Consider the following 13,764-nt stretch of genomic DNA (forward strand, 5'->3'; position numbering starts at 1 on the left):
CTTGTATAAAAAGTTGCAGAAAAAAACGTCCTCCATCCGTCCGCCTACTCTAATGGACAGTCCCTACTCCCTTGATGACATCACCTCTTGCACTTTCAAGATGGCGGCTGTGGCGGCTGAGGATGCTGAGCTGGATGTTGACGGGCTGCGCAGAGAGGCGGAAACACTCCGGTCTCGCCTGGAGGAGGAACGCAGGAAATCCAACGACGTTCAACGTAAGAGGATCTGGATATATGTATATAAACTTCATCGTCATAGTTCTTTTTTCTCTGGTTTTCTACTCATCAATTGTTGTTGTTATCGCACGGCGCGCGGGAAAACCCGGCAATCAACAGTTTCAGCTTGCCACCCTGTAACACGGCTATGCAAATTCATAATCAAGAACACAACATGTTTTGATGTAGACAATTGGGAGATATTTTCTTCTACCAGAGAAACAGAACAAGTATACAGTATGGCCGGCAAAATGTTTGTCGAGGTCGGTTCATGATGTTCTTATCCAGCTGATAGCAGCAGGGGCCACAATGTTGCTTATCAATGCGTTAAATCGGCTCTGGAGAATAATTTAAATCACAACCAGCTTGGTGTGTCAGACCTCCATTACGTAAAGCTCTTCAGTGAATCTTTAAGCCTATGACTTGTTTTATTTATTCTAACGTTATGTGAAAAAGACAGCTGTGGTACGTGGGCCCCTGTAATGGAGATGTTGTTCAGCACCAAGGACAGGGAAACACGTTGATGATATCGCAAGTTATTTCTAAAGCTGTAGAATGGACCAACATGGTATTTCAAGTGTTGTTGTTTTTTTGTCAATAATGTTGCCATACAGGAATTCATGTATGGTAATCATCGTGGGCTTTGCTTAGTCACATATAGGTTTTATTTCTGTCCTTCCAAGTGAGAAATGTGGCCAGTTTAGTAAGCTGGAGCAGGTGCCACTCCTACAGCTGAAGGTATTCTTGTGTGCCTATAGATGACGGTTCTGCTGTGTGTTTCTATGTATACTTTATTCCTGTTCAGTGAGAGATGTGGCCAGTAAGCTGGAGCAGGTGCCACCCCTACAGATGAAGGTCAGACGGGTGCTAAAGGGACACCAGGGCAAGGTGCTGGACATGGATTGGTCAATTGACAAGAGACGGCTGGTCAGCTCATCACAGGTCAGAGGTCACATGGTCTGGCACGCCATGATCATGACAAGAAATGAATCGCTTTACTTTAAACAAAGATCTTGGTATCTTTGTGCTTTTTACCTTTCTTTACTACAATGCCAACTTTTTTGTGATCACAACGTATAAAACTGCATTAGTAACCCAAGTCTCTGTTCCACAGGATGGGAAAGTTATCGTTTGGGATGCTTTTGCAAACAAGCAGGTAAGGATTATCAGAGTAAGTGCTGATTTTACACATGATAGCATTGGTGTAATATTTGTCACTTTTTGATTTACCACTAGGTTAATGGTTTGTTTTGTTTTGTCAGGAGCGGGTTCTGTCCATGCCTACCACATGGATCATGTCCTGTGCCTTTGCACCTTCCGGTGACATAATAGCCTGTGGGTAAGTTTGTCCATCACTCATAATACTCTCCCAGAGTTATGTTGTGTCCAGTGAAAGGTATCAATTATCAGTATTTTAGGAATCCAGACTAACTGATATTGTTGTTGTTTTTTTGCTTACTGTATGTCTTGAATCTTTGTAGTGGTTTGGATTTTCACAGTTTTCAATGAACTTGCAAATTCGTGGCAGTGTAACCATATCTCCTTTGTATGACTATTTTACTACAGAATTGTTTCATTATACAATTTGAACCTCCGTTTCCTTCTACTATGAAATAAAACGTCCTTAAAAGTAATGTATAGTGCATGTACGTTCAATAGCACCCAACATCAGCATTGCTGCCCAAGATACCCTCTGTATTACCTTGTGGCAATTTCAATAATAACAAATGAAATGAAATATATGAAATGAATTGAAATCAAATGGAATTTGCAGTTAACATGATCCATATTAGGCCTTCTTTAGCAAAATTGAACACGCACCATTACACTTAAATTTTTAGTGCGTTACATTGAAGGACAGTTGTACTTGCAATGCAAAATACAGTTTCATGGTAAGAGTCCAGTAAGCAGTTTGCCAGATGAATTCAGAACTGCTTTGTCAAGTGAAATGTTATGTCCCTAAAGACTTGCCTAACAGCTGCCACTGTGTCACATGGCAGGGGACTGGACAACAAGTGCACAGTGTTCCCCATTGATAAAGACTTGGAGAACCCAGAGAGAAAGAAGAGAACCATAGCCATGCACACCAGCTACATGTCCTGCTGCAGGTTTGTCAAGTCTGGCTACCAGGTAGGGGAGGCCGCTGCTAAATCAGCAATGCCATACTACTTTGTTTTTTGTTCACAAAATTTAGCATTCGGGAGGAGATGATAAATGTATTGTTCAGTACCAAGGACAGGGAAAAGGCCCGAAGGTTAATCTGACATGGTAAATAACATTATGGAGAAATGAAACTGTTTGGTAACTAAAAAGCTTAATTTTTCAGTCCTCTTCAGCTATCCAACCCACTTGCATTTGACAGGAGATGTAATGCACGTGTGACAAAAGAGAGAGCAACAAATTGTTACAAAACATCACAAGTAATTTGTATGTGTTACAGTGAGATGGATCAAGAATGTAGTCTTTCAGAGAAGTTTCCAGACTTCATTGGAGATTTTCTCATCTTCATTGAGAGCTTCCAAGACTGAATCTTTCATATATTCCAGTTCTTTCAACTTTTACCCAAGTCTCAAGTGGATCTTACTTTTTCAGCCTTCATCTTAGAATTAGGGTCTCCCATATAATGTATTGGCTTCATAACAAAAACTCATCATGAAAAGTTTGGATTCTTAGATTTGATCGATCTTATCTCCTTTATCACTCAGTTGTCTGGTATCATTGGATCAGTCATGGTGCATAAAAGCATGATATTAGCAATTGATTATTGATAAGTAATAACAGAGCAATCAGTTACATTCAAGTTTCTCAGATTTTTGTGTTGAGTGCACAACAAATGGCTGCATTTGTCTGTAGATCTTGACCTGTAGCGGAGACTGCACCTGTGCCCTGTGGGATGTGGACAGTTCCCAGCTCATGCAGAGTTTCCATGGACACATCAGTGATGTCCTCTGCCTGGACATCTCTCCTGTACACTGTCGCACCTTTCTGTCAGGGGTAAGGGAAGAACTGATATGTTTCATTCAATAATCCAATCAGATTCAGATATTTTGTTCCAGCATCTGGTACCAGCGTCAGACTACTGACGTATTGAACATAGCAATTTAGGTATAACAAAAAATATTTTCAAAAGCTGTACAAAAAGAGCATCAACACCTGATCTATTTGGACAGGTGGTTTCCAAGTGAAGGTGACAAATATTATAACATAAATGGATGAAAATGGTCACTGTGATTTGACACCACAAAACTACCAATAGCTTTATTTATCATATGCAACTAGTACAGTGCTATATATCTGTTACATGTATTACATAAAATGACATAACAATAAAGTTTTGTTCAAATTTGTTGTAATAAAGATTGTGGTGCATAATGTAGTAAATGATCAGAACTAAACTCTAGTTGGCTTCACACTTTCAGAGCAGTGACAAGACTGCCAGTCTGTGGGACATAAGAACAGGCCGGTGTGTGCACAGCTTTGACGGACATGATGGGGACATCAATGGTGTCAAGTACGCATTTCTGTCGTCTGTTGGATGTAGCCAAGTGGTGTTTTTGTTTAAGTATTGGAACTGCAAACTGGTGATTATTGACTGATGCATGTAATAATATTTCTAGAGAGGATGGTTTGAAATGTGAGCACTGCAGTGTACTCACTGAATAATTCAAAATAAGTGCAATTTCAAACAACAAAATGAATACAGGCAATTACTGGCAAAAAACAACCAAAATTATAACAATGCATGAAGACCAATGTCGTTAAACAATGAGCTTTTAAAATCAGTTAGATAGTTTGAATATTATTCTATTGAAACCTGTCTATTTATGATATTTTGAAGATCACCAGGCTTGTTGATGGGTGTTGTTGAGCATATTTTGTGTGTTTGATTTGAAGCTCACATTCTCTACTTTAGGTTCTTTCCAACAGGAGAATCCTTTGTGACTGCTTCAGATGATGGCACAGTAAGCGTTTTTAATGAGACTTTCAAGGATTAGTTCATACAGCTAGTTAGTGACAGCCTACATTTGTTTATAACGTTATATGCATGTATTTAAGTCCTTAGATAGGACAGGCCCATCTCTGTTTCAATATCCCTTGAGTCTGCTACAGCTGCAGTCATTACAGCAAAGGGCTTGTATATTGTTAAGCAGTACTGGTATGTACCATTTTGAAGTCTATGTTATGACTTAGCCAGGTATCAAACTCATAACCTACCACATGCAAGGTGAACACTCTATATTCACTTGGCCATTGTTGTAGTATGCCACAATGCATCTATAGTAGGCCATCATTGCATAATAATATGAATATGTGTGTTAATTGTTTGTTACTTCAGGAATTAACTATCTTACTCAATTAGATCAAGCTGTGTAGGAACTGCTAGTGATTAATTGAGTATCATTAGTTCATACATTTCAAATTCATTTTCAGTGTCGACTTTATGACTTGCGTGCAGACAGAGAGGTTGCCTTGTACACAAAGGACTGTATGATCTTTGCTGCCACTTGTGTGGACATTTCAAAGAGTGGTAAGTTCTCATTCAATGATGAGGATATTGCACTGACGATTTAGACATAACCTGTCCATGCATGGTTGACAATGCAAAATCAAGAAAAACATTTTTTTCAGAGTAGCAGCGACTTCTCGTACAATATTACATGTACAGACAAAATATTATTGCTATCCTATAAAGATTGCAAAGCTACAATGCAAAATTTAGCTCTTTTATAGCAACAGTTGGTCTAAATGAAAAAGATAGCAAAAATGGTCTATGTGTTTAAAAAAAGCACAGCCAACACAATAATGTCAATGACTGTGACAGTCTTAATTGTCAGATACAGTCAAACCTGTCTATAGTGGCCACTCAAGGGACCGGACAAATGTGGCCACTATAGACAGGTGGCCTCTGTATAGAGGTGGCAACTTGTAGATAAAATACCCAAGGGACCGACAAAAAGTGGCCACTATGGACAGGTGGCCCCTCTGTAGAGGTGGCCCCTAATACAGGTTTGACTGTAACTGTATGTTTCCTCTGTACCTACAACATTGTATGTTTCTCAACTCTACGTACTTGGAATAAGCCAATTCTATGACCTTACAATTATGACGTTTACTTTTGCAGGTAGACTGATGTTTGCTGGGTACAACGACTACACAGTAAATGTTTGGGATGTGCTGAAGTGTGTGCGGGTCGGACGGATCTACGCACATGACAACAAGGTCACATGTCTGCAGAGATCTCCTGATGGCACGGCAGTCTGCTCGGGAAGCTGGGACACAACACTCAAGGTTAACTCCTGTTCTCTCTAGATACAAGCATGCATTCTTTTCTGAAGTATTCAAACAAGGAGGGTCAAATTCAAGTAACAATTTGTGATAACGTCTTTTTTTAATGATGGAGGTGTTTAGAATGATGTCGCTGCGTAATGCTCCTTGAATGTGAAATTTATTCCTGAACCCCATTTTTAAATCTAATAGTTTGTTAAAGGTAGATGCAATCATTGAAACAGTGTTATCTATCCCATATTACATCTTTTCTTTAATTTCTTACTATTTTCATAAGTTCCCTTAATGTGTAATATTTGTCCTGCAGCTGTGGGCATGAAGACAATCTGGAGGTCTTGGCTGTCCATGGAGACTACTTTGGAAGAATTTAAGTTTCTTCTTACATCATATGAAACAGATTATGTTGGTTGCCTATGATAACAGATAGGAACATTTTATTAGCAGCAATTAATGGAAGAAATATAGAATGATGTTGACAAGCAGTGACTTTTGGTTCTGCCTGAGTTGTGAGAAGAAAATATTCAGAGCAGCTTGTGCTTTGCAGATTTTTGTGTGCCAATCACATATTGTTGCCAATCAATTAATCTCATTACATCAACAGACAGATGTCAAAATATGAATGTACCTCAACATTGTTCCTACACCAACAGTTTAAAAGGGATACTTAGCAAAGTTCTCAGATACTTAATATTAAGTTATTTTTTCTGTAGATTACTTGTTTCTATGGATTTTGAGTATACTACAATTCTTTATCTGCATGGAAATTCCTCTAGAGGTCTTGTTTCAATGTGATATACTCCTCTGTTTGTCTCATCCTCATGGACCATTTTATAGAATGAAGAAAACCCTCTGGATGTATCATAGTGTATGCAGTCACATTGCAAAAAAAATTGTATGATTGTGTAAGTTGCTTAAACAGTTCGGTAACTGTGATTTGTGATTAACTAGGTAAGGCAAACAAATCCAATATGTGCAATATCTAACAATATTTATAGTTGGTAATATTGATGTTAAGTTATAGCTTTAAGTTTCATGGTTATTTTAGTAGATGTATAGTAAAACATGCATCTTTCAATTCCTATGCACATTGTTATTTGTACAGCACCATGATGACTATACAATTACAACATACAGGCTTAGAAACGTTTTTGAGCTACAAAATTGTGTATCCTATTTGTGTGTTATAGATAGTATATCAATATGTGGATCACTTGACACTCAGTTAGTCCATTTCTCAGCTTTAAACATACATAACTTACAGCACATTGCTGTTTAACTGTACGATGTCAGCTTTAATGTGTTTTCCTCGATCAGCTCTAGTACTTTTTTGAGAAGCGCTTTTGCCTTTTTAATGTCTCTTGTTTTCTCTGGCCAGTTGGCCTCGTATGCTACCAAAAGCTCGGAAGCAAAAACCTGAGCTTCTGAAAAGTCCCCTTCTTGACCGCGTTGGATCAATCCTTCGATGAGACCAAAGAGGGCATCTGCCAGAGGATAGTCCACCCTTCCCTTGCCCTTCTCAAGCTGGTAGGCTTTTCTGTACCACTCCAAGGCCTCATCCAGATGTGCTGGGCTGTGGTCATCAGCAAGGAAATGACCTACACATAGAGATTATGTGTGAGAATGTTAGAGTATGAACAATTTATGTGATTGATGAGTGCAGTGAAAATCCGGGTCCAAATCCTTTGCAGGCCCCAATTATGTGCCCTTGGGAAAGACATTCTTTACCATCACCTCCTACCTAGACTCAGCACGGTAAAAACGAGTACCTAACTTTGGTTAGGGATGTCCTCTTAGAAGCGTCAGCTCAAACCTTATCAATAAGTGCAGTGGTTCATTTTGGTTTGAGTGGATCAACCTTACAGACAGGTCTTACACAGCTTGTGTGTCACTTATTGTACAAAACTGGTGTGTTATTCCGACAGGTGGTTTACTGGTTATGGAGAACAAGCAAGAACAAATGAGGCAATGTTACAGATAGTATTGGGTTAACCCACTGAACCCAATACTACCTGTAATCAAGTCAATGTCACCGTACCTGCAGTGTTGTAGAAGTTGGCCAGTCGCTCCAGTTGGTCTGTCACCTTCCCATGTTTGTCTTTTCGGATCTCACTCTCGGCATACTGGATCATCTCTCTGATGTAGGATGCATAAAGTGATTAGTGTTGGCATAGAAGCATATACAAAGTCAAAGTTGCCCAAGAATGTGGTCATGGTGGTCAGTAAAAACAGGATTCTTAATTCTTGTGTCCATGGGAGAGATTATCTGCGAGACCACCAAAACATCTCGATGAACATGTTATAGATGGTACAGGCTTGATTCTGTACTTCAAGAATATTCTAACCTGATGGCAGGAAAACAAGAAGAGGTTTGTACCTGCAGTGTTGTTGTGCCTGTTCGAAGTAGGCAGCCTTCTCGTCCTCTGTGTCGGCAAGCTTGATAAGCTGGTCATAACATCGGACCAACTGACGATGGCATACTGTCATGCTGTGGAAAATGGGCAAATACGTTGTATGAGAGGTTGCTCCACAATCAGTATTCAGAGAGCGAACAAGATCAGCTCAAATGAAGTTCATGGACAGAAGAGCTAATCTTCCACTGGTCGTGACAGGAAAGACAAAGGCTGTGTGCAGTTAAAGGTTCATTGTACAACAAATACAATGAATAGTGGACTATGGCTTGATATCCCGTCGTGAAGATTGCGGTCACTCCAGTATTGTGCGTATTGCTTGTACGACACAGCCAGGATTCGGACTCACGACTTCTTGGTTAGAAATCCAGAGTCAGGATTGCTAACCAATAGACTAGGCACGCTACATTTCTTTCACTGTATATGACTAGCTGTCAATATTACAGATTTAACGAAAGTACGTCTTTTGAAAGTTTACCTGTATAGCTCTCTTCCCGACTTCTTGAGCATTCCAAATTCGAAGTAATCTTCTTGGTCTTGAAGAAGAACACCGTATCTCTCCTTGGCATACAGGGTATCTCTCTTCAGGTGTTTTGTGTCCTGGAAAGAAATTATGTTTGTTCATTGAAGATTCCAGAACATTTTAAAGTAGCAGAATATGGAAAATGTTCACTGCATGAGAGTACCTTGTCTTGCTCCTCCAGGCGTAAATACAACAGGGCATTACGTTCTGTCAGGTACTGGTGTATTACAGCAATGCCGGTCCTCCTATGGATCTCTTTGGCTAGATTGTACGCCAATTCCATACACCTCACTGTTGACAAACACATGACAAAAAGAGAAATCGAGAAACACTATGAGAATAGTGAAATCGATAGGAGTAAGCAATGGTCATAAAACATTGATATTGACTTTCGAAAACATTTGACCAATTGCTGAAGTCACGTGTCTGCAACAATTGGGTCAGACAGTAGAAGACCGAGCAACTGGGTAAGAAATTCCCGTGAGTTTGATATGTGAGGTGGAAAACAGCTTATAAATTTAATAAACAAGAACATACCTAAGTCTCGTTTCCCTTCTTCATTAGTATTGTATTTTTCTTTTGTGTAGAAATAACAACGACCCAAAGAATAACTAATGGAGACGTGTAGTTCAGGCAGGTAGACTTCCTTCAGTCGCTCCAAGGGTAGGATCAGCCCGTGCCGCACCAACAGGTCCAGCTGGACGGGGGACAGAGGCTGCTTGTCTCCCAAGCTCTTATCGAGCCCAGCCCCCGTCTTGCGATGGAACATCTGCAATCAGATGAGCAAATGAAAGATTGATAGCGTTTAGTTTGTTTGAAGGCATATTGATACATTAATTTATCACCAGTTCGTCTGCTATTCTAGGCAAACAAAACAAAAGAATATCCAATGTTATCCTACATCATAGGCAGTGTTTCAAACGCAACACTATCTATGCAAGGAATAAAGATTTATCCGTACCTACCTCAATATCTTGATCCACTAAGACTTTATTCAGCAGAATCTCAGAGTACACGTTGTCAGGAAGGCGTTGACCTGCGAGCGTCAGCTTTTCAAACAACAGCCGGGCCTGCTGGTCTACCTCGACCCCGGCAGTGTCTCCAGGCGTTTGACCCCGCACTGCTTCCCCGGATTCCTTTAACGTCACCTCCGCTAGGTCTTCCAGAAGTCTCTGCATTGCAGAAGATTGTTGTGAAGCTTACACTTCATTTTCACTATACGGGGCGACTAGTGAGCAACCAAAGATTTGACAAATCTCTCAACGTTTTGTGCCTTTTGTTTTCTTTTGAATCATACTTTTCCATCGTGTATCATTTTTCAATATCATCAAATCCAGAGTCACACAAATCCAATTCTGGTCTTACAACGGTTGCTCTGCGATCACCGTTTAGTAGAAGGGGCCGTATAAGTACATAGTCTTGACCTTGGTGCTGAAGTGAAACCATTCTGCAGATATGCTTTATGGAAACATCTTACTCATTATCAAGTTCTTTTAAGGGATAGAGTTACAAAATTGGAATTCCAGCACTATTGCCTAACCATTTTCTAATGTAGCAATATACCTTTGCCATCCTTAGTGGCCCTTCAGCTTTTGCCGCCATGCCTCGCTGTGTGTACAGGAAACCCAGCACCTCGTACAGTCTAGCCTTGGTCAGGTGGTGGTCATCTCTGCTGATCCGGCTGGCGTGGGACAGGGCCGTCTCTACGTGAAGCATGAGGCTGTAGCTTAACTGTCCTGAACTGAGAGAGGCAACAAAGCTTCTTAGAAAAACTTCGTAGAGTAACCCGCCGCAAACAAACATCTTCCAATCCACACAAAACGAATTAATTGGTTCTTTAATATACAGCTGCTCAGGAAAGCAAAGTCGTCAGGAATCTGCTGCTTCACTTCTGATAGGAAGGTGCTTTTGAAAAGACAAGTTTGTGAGCTCTTACCAGGAATACCGGTTGTCCTTGACGAAGAATTTGAGGAGGATGTTCAGTACCCAATGAAGATGTTCCTTTTCTTCCTCTTCGGTCATGGCCAGCTGCATTGAAGTTTGTGTCACCTGAGTTGTGAAGAATCACAAGGCAATGCTGCGTAAGTATGCAGATAACTCCAGTGGTGAGGAATGTATAACGCAAAAGAGACATTGTGGCTAGCCCACAAAATGACATACCACTTTGCCAAGACAATGGCTTTGGAGACTGAATGTGGTTCTACAAATGTATATGAATCAGTACATGTACTTGTTTTAAGCAAAATGCAACCCAGCTTACCCGATGCAGAGAAAGCATTCGGTTTTCTCCAGTTCCTTCTACTGATGCTAGAGACAGACCTTCCGCCTCGCTTTCCAGAGCATCTACGTTCTCCAGACGCATGGGCGCTGTGACGGTGGCGGCGTCTCCCGTCAGTACCAACAATGGGATGTTGGTATTGTCCATGAAAGCAGCGAGCTTCAACATGGAAACAACCTACATGTGGGGAAGACAAGAAAGAGGAGCAAACTGTGAACGATTTAAAAGAGAAAGAAATATAGTTTTATGAGGAATGCAATGTACCAACGTCATTACCAATGCTATTCTCTTTACCTTTTGTCAACAAGGGAAAGGGAGCAACGTCCGAAATGACTATAGTATTCTTAACATTAAAATGTTAGTTTAGGTACATGTTCAAAATGACACGATTTCTCTAGAACAAATTTCAACAAACATAGTTTGGTGTGTTCTTTTGAATGTGCATTTTGTATGTCGATAGAGAATACACATATTGAAATCCATGTAGCAATAAGAAATTACTCTCTGACACGAGAAAACCAATCCTCACTTTTGGACTCAGTTTGTCCACCGCCATCCGGATCGCGGCGAACAGGTTGAGAAGTTTGATGGCTCCATCCTTCGTGCCCGGCTTTTCGTAATATTTCCCGAGCCACCTGGTGAGTAAGAACGATCAATGATTTGGAGGACAACGTCCATACATGTCCACGGAAGAAATTCCTCGAGATGTTGAAAAGTGCAAAGGTATAGATTGCCACAACTGTTTAAGGCTGCAATAATCCCACCGAATCTGCTGTATTATTATTATTTTTTCTATACACTTTGATCAAAATGTTCACAAGAACCCCATGTACAAAGAACCCCATTGAAAAACAATTCGACACAGTGGAATGGGGATACCCAGCTGTTTGAAAAAAATTCAACAGGAAAAGTATTAAATATAAACCGGGGTCATATATTTTACAAAAATCAAAAGATGATGTCAGTATACCTGCTCTCTTCTTCTTCAATCCTGCTGACCGCGGCTTTCTCATTCAGTAACTGTAGGTAGACCCTCGGGCTTATTCGGCACCTCGCCATGTAGGCTCGGGATGCAGCCAGACCCAAGGGCAGCCCGTCAAACTTGTCAATCAAAGCCAACACATCTTCCCTGTCAAAACCCTGAAGATCGGATCACGAAGCCTGGTTGCTATGATTCGAGCTGATGATTATGTATCATTGGCCATGTATGATGACTATATAAGAGTAGGGAATCCATGCACAACATACATTCAGCAGGTGTAGGAAGAGAGTCATGGACATTCGTTGGACAAGCTGGACAAGGTGATGATACCATGTATATGCCATGAAGTTTACATCTACAAATATTGTAGCAACTAATAACAATCATTAGCCACACTGCTAATAGCAATCAACCAGCTTGCAAGAACACCAGACGTCAACCAGCGTATCACATAACATGATGACTAGATATAACCTACCTGAGACTCTTGGTCGAAGAAATTGAAGGCCTCCTCTCTGTTGAACCCATTCACAAGGATGACTTCATGTCCAGCGATGCTCCCCTTAAGTAACTTCCGGTTGTGTGTGGTGATGACGATGTGACACTGAGGCTGAGACTTTAGTGAAAATTGAGGCAGCCTTTCCGTGTCGTCAAGGTCGTCAATCAGAATGAACGTGGGGATTTGGGATTCTCTTAGAGCCTGTCGGTTGGTGATGGGATAAATAGTCTGTTTTAAAGATGAATTCAAACGTCAGGCGCCTATAGCTAGTTATCACAAATCCGTTTTATGAATTGGTCTACATTTTGGTATTTTGGTTATAAGTTACCAATAAGTTACCATTCAACATGCTGATTGGGTCATGCAGCAAGTAACGTAATTAGTTGGAGGAGCATATATGTGATTATCTGTTTTGTATTTATGTTTTGCAGTTTACGAAAGTCCCTGGCATTTTTGTTGCGTCAATACCATTTCCTCTGTGATGATACGATCAGGTTAAAAATTGTTGATCCGTTAACATTGTTCGAAAGCAAAAGAGGAACAGATACTTTGGGTTTCGAAAACAGTTGGCGGTCCAGCGGCTAGTAACCTAGTTCTACCAATAGAACCTGTGACATTGTCTCCACGCTGTCGGTATTACTTTTCTTTTCCTTCTTAACAAATTTATGGCTAGACGTCAATAGTATTAAACAACTTTAAACGGCTTACAAAACAGCCCTCGCACATGAAGACATTTAATAGCCCAAAATACCCAAAATTGTATCTATAAGGCCTGGTCACATACGTAGCAAGATCGTCTTACGATCGCAAACTGAGGCCATTCTGCTTGAGATGGTCGTGAAAAATGCTACCTAAGTTCCTTGTCGGCGTATCTAGACTAACAGAAGTGGCGTGGGTTCAGAGATTTACGTGGGAGAAAGCGACGGGCGACGCGTTTTTGTTCACTCCAGGAAAAGAGCGTCGCAGACCTCGCGCCGGGCGGCCGCGAGCGGTCGTACGTCCTCTCTGAAGCTGACGTTCGATCTGGCCATAAAATATCTGTCGCCGCCGCCGCCGGATCTGTTCACTCGAAGCAAAAAACGCGCCGCATGCCGAAGACGGACGACTTTGGCATATGTCATTGTTGTATGATCAGAAATTTTCCTCGTGTGAACTGGTATTTTCACCCAAGTCTATTTCACATTATAATTACCTTTTCTATGACCATATCCTCCTCTCCTTCCTTCCCTGTCCGCCCAGTCAGGCAACACAGAAGCCCCACTTTGGTCTTCGCCATGCTGTCCACACTGTTGGCGTCCAACCTACGGGGTAAATGTTTTATCAGCTTTGTCATAATGTAAAGGTTGAATTTGCCAGCTGATTTCGACGGTACCTATTTATGTCTGTACCCAGAGTACCAGAACATAAGGTGGATGCACATGGAGTAATTTACGGTCAAGAGCATAGTGCTTTTCAAGCAGTGTTATTTTACAGAATGATAAAATACAAATTCAAGCGGTAGTCTTGATGCAAAAAAATGTTATGTTGTCACTTGCTCTAACGTTAGCAACTGACAAACATGCTGCAATAGATG

The 13,764-nt window shown here is 40.8% G+C and overlaps 2 protein-coding genes across 3 annotated transcripts; one reads left to right on the forward strand and one right to left on the reverse strand.

Moving 5' to 3' along the window:
* Nucleotides 1-54: 54 nt before the first annotated feature.
* Nucleotides 55-6,648, forward strand: LOC118409840 (guanine nucleotide-binding protein subunit beta-5a-like). Its single transcript, XM_035811196.1, has 11 exons — nt 55-215; nt 1,021-1,157; nt 1,330-1,371; nt 1,478-1,554; nt 2,216-2,345; nt 3,069-3,209; nt 3,635-3,726; nt 4,129-4,177; nt 4,647-4,743; nt 5,338-5,504; nt 5,809-6,648. Exons 1-11 carry the CDS (start codon nt 101-103, stop codon nt 5,818-5,820), a joined length of 1,059 nt encoding a protein of 352 aa, XP_035667089.1. The 5' UTR covers nt 55-100; the 3' UTR covers nt 5,821-6,648.
* On the reverse strand, nt 5,586-13,717 carry LOC118409826. 2 transcript variants are annotated; one of them, XM_035811173.1, is made up of 14 exons: nt 13,384-13,717; nt 12,171-12,392; nt 11,681-11,839; nt 11,240-11,345; nt 10,693-10,887; nt 10,369-10,481; nt 9,996-10,173; nt 9,398-9,604; nt 8,970-9,201; nt 8,596-8,723; nt 8,388-8,509; nt 7,876-7,986; nt 7,537-7,634; nt 5,586-7,096 (listed from the first exon to the last, which is right to left on the reverse strand). In XM_035811173.1, exons 2-14 carry the CDS (start codon nt 12,218-12,220, stop codon nt 6,774-6,776), a joined length of 2,022 nt encoding a protein of 673 aa, XP_035667066.1. In that variant the 5' UTR covers nt 12,221-12,392; nt 13,384-13,717; the 3' UTR covers nt 5,586-6,773. The 2 variants fall into 2 exon arrangements, with proteins under 2 accessions (XP_035667066.1, XP_035667065.1); XM_035811172.1 differs by having other exon boundaries at nt 11,681-11,850.
* Between the last annotated feature and the right edge of the window lie 47 nt (nt 13,718-13,764).

The sequence above is a fragment of the Branchiostoma floridae genome, chromosome 2 (assembly GCF_000003815.2).
Source record: "Branchiostoma floridae strain S238N-H82 chromosome 2, Bfl_VNyyK, whole genome shotgun sequence".
Taxonomy (NCBI): domain Eukaryota; kingdom Metazoa; phylum Chordata; class Leptocardii; order Amphioxiformes; family Branchiostomatidae; genus Branchiostoma; species Branchiostoma floridae.

Excerpts from the sequence above, each read along its gene's own strand:
- LOC118409840 (XM_035811196.1), top strand. The coding sequence starts at position 101 with ATGGCGGCTGTGGCGGCTGAGGATGCTGAGCTGGATGTTGACGGGCTG. Across the intron at positions 216-1,020 it reads GAAATCCAACGACGTTCAAC|TGAGAGATGTGGCCAGTAAG; the intron begins GTAAGAGGATCT and ends ATTCCTGTTCAG. Across the intron at positions 1,158-1,329 it reads GGCTGGTCAGCTCATCACAG|GATGGGAAAGTTATCGTTTG; the intron begins GTCAGAGGTCAC and ends TCTGTTCCACAG.
- LOC118409826 (XM_035811172.1), bottom strand. The coding sequence starts at position 13,524 with ATGACAAAGCTGATAAAACATTTACCCCGTAGGTTGGACGCCAACAGT. Across the intron at positions 9,605-9,995 it reads GGCCACTAAGGATGGCAAAG|AGACTTCTGGAAGACCTAGC; the intron begins GTATATTGCTAC and ends TCTGCAATGCAG. Across the intron at positions 7,097-7,536 it reads CAACTTCTACAACACTGCAG|GTCATTTCCTTGCTGATGAC; the intron begins GTACGGTGACAT and ends CTCTATGTGTAG.